Source organism: Sinocyclocheilus rhinocerous, unplaced genomic scaffold (assembly GCF_001515625.1).
Source record: "Sinocyclocheilus rhinocerous isolate Xijiao unplaced genomic scaffold, SAMN03320098_v1.1 scaffold2639, whole genome shotgun sequence".
NCBI classification, from domain to species: Eukaryota; Metazoa; Chordata; class Actinopteri; order Cypriniformes; family Cyprinidae; genus Sinocyclocheilus; species Sinocyclocheilus rhinocerous.
In genome coordinates, this window is record NW_015644415.1 from 24870 (window position 1) to 26271 (window position 1402).

The 1402-nt window shown below is 40.0% G+C and overlaps 1 protein-coding gene across 1 annotated transcript in view; it reads right to left on the reverse strand.

Moving 5' to 3' along the window:
- Nucleotides 1–1402, reverse strand: part of LOC107758331 (sorting nexin-8-like) — a 14281-nt gene that overhangs the window by 4090 nt on the left and 8789 nt on the right. Inside the window, exon 11 of the mRNA XM_016576045.1 lies at nucleotides 750–899. Coding sequence (XP_016431531.1) covers nucleotides 750–899 — 150 coding nt within the window. The remainder of the gene's footprint in view (nucleotides 1–749; nucleotides 900–1402) is intronic.

Genomic DNA, 1402 nt, shown 5'->3' on the forward strand with positions numbered 1-1402 from the left:
TGGCGGAAGACGTAACTCGGGGGAGAAGAATAGTTCAATAAATTGTTATTTTTGTTTTCTTTGCGCTCAAATAGTATTCTCGTAGCTTCGTAATATTATGGTTGAACCCCTGATGTCACATGGATTATTTTACCGATCTCCTTGCTACGTTTCTGGACTTGGGAACATTACAGTTGCGTTGCTGTTTATGCAGGGTCTGAGAGCTCTCACATTTCATCAAAAATATCTACATTTGTGTTCCGAAGATGAACGGAGGTCTTACGGGATTAGAACGACATGAGGGTGAGTAATTAATGACAGAATTTTCATTTTTGGGTGAACTATCCCTTTAATATCTTATGTTAACATTTTAATTTTGACATCTATTAAAAAAAAATGTACAATGTGTTTTTACAATTTTACCTTGTTTTTTTTTTTTTACTCAAATCTTTCACAAACCTTCTTTGCAGCCTCTCTAGACCCCAGTTTAAAACCCCCTGGCCTAAACAAGATAAAAAAAAGAGGCCTTCTACTACCTCTCTAAAGAGGCAGAGATCTTGGTTTAGATGCCTGCGACATCCCCAGAGAGATTTTGAGGATGCAAATTGCTTTGGTTTCAAGCCCTTCAGATCAATTTCACCTACTAAATTAAAAGGATGTATCAGCGCCCTTCAAGCTACTGGCCCCCACATTTCCCCTCTGGTAATTCTGCCTCACAAGCTGCTGCAGCTCCTTTTAGTGTGTGTGTGTGTGTGTGTGTGAGGGCTGACCTGGACGATGCGGGACTCCAGCTGTTCGACAGAAACCTGTTCTTTAGGCTTCACCGTGGCACTCAGCATTTGTCTTTTCATGACACCGTACTTCTGCAGCGCTCGATGGTGCTCATGCAAGACCCCTTTCTCATGCCGTTCACACAAGTCCTGTATGACACCACACATACACACTCATAAAAAAATCTTCTGTGCCATGGCTTAGTTTGAGTATGTACATTGAGCTTTGGTGCTCATGTGGGTAACACAGGTTTGAATTCAGTTTGCAACACATGCCAATTCTGTTACTCCTCTGTCTCTCCTTTATTTCCTGTCCTCTCTCCACGAAAAGAAGCAAAAGGCAAATCAGCTTATTACAGCTAGATAAACAGTGGATGAAAACAGCTAAATGACAACTCGTTTGCTATATTCCAAGACTTCTGAAAAATCCAGTCAAATGTTTGTAATAATATATTTTTGAATGTTTTTAAAGGGGTCATATGATGCTGCTAAAAATAACATTATTTTGTGTATTTGGTGTAATGAAATGTTTAAGGTTCAAAAAACACATTATTTTCCACATACTGTACATTATTGTTTCTCCTCTATGCCCCGCCTTTCTGAAACGCGTCTCAGCGGTCTGAAAAAGCAAGGTGTGCTCTGATTGGCCAGCT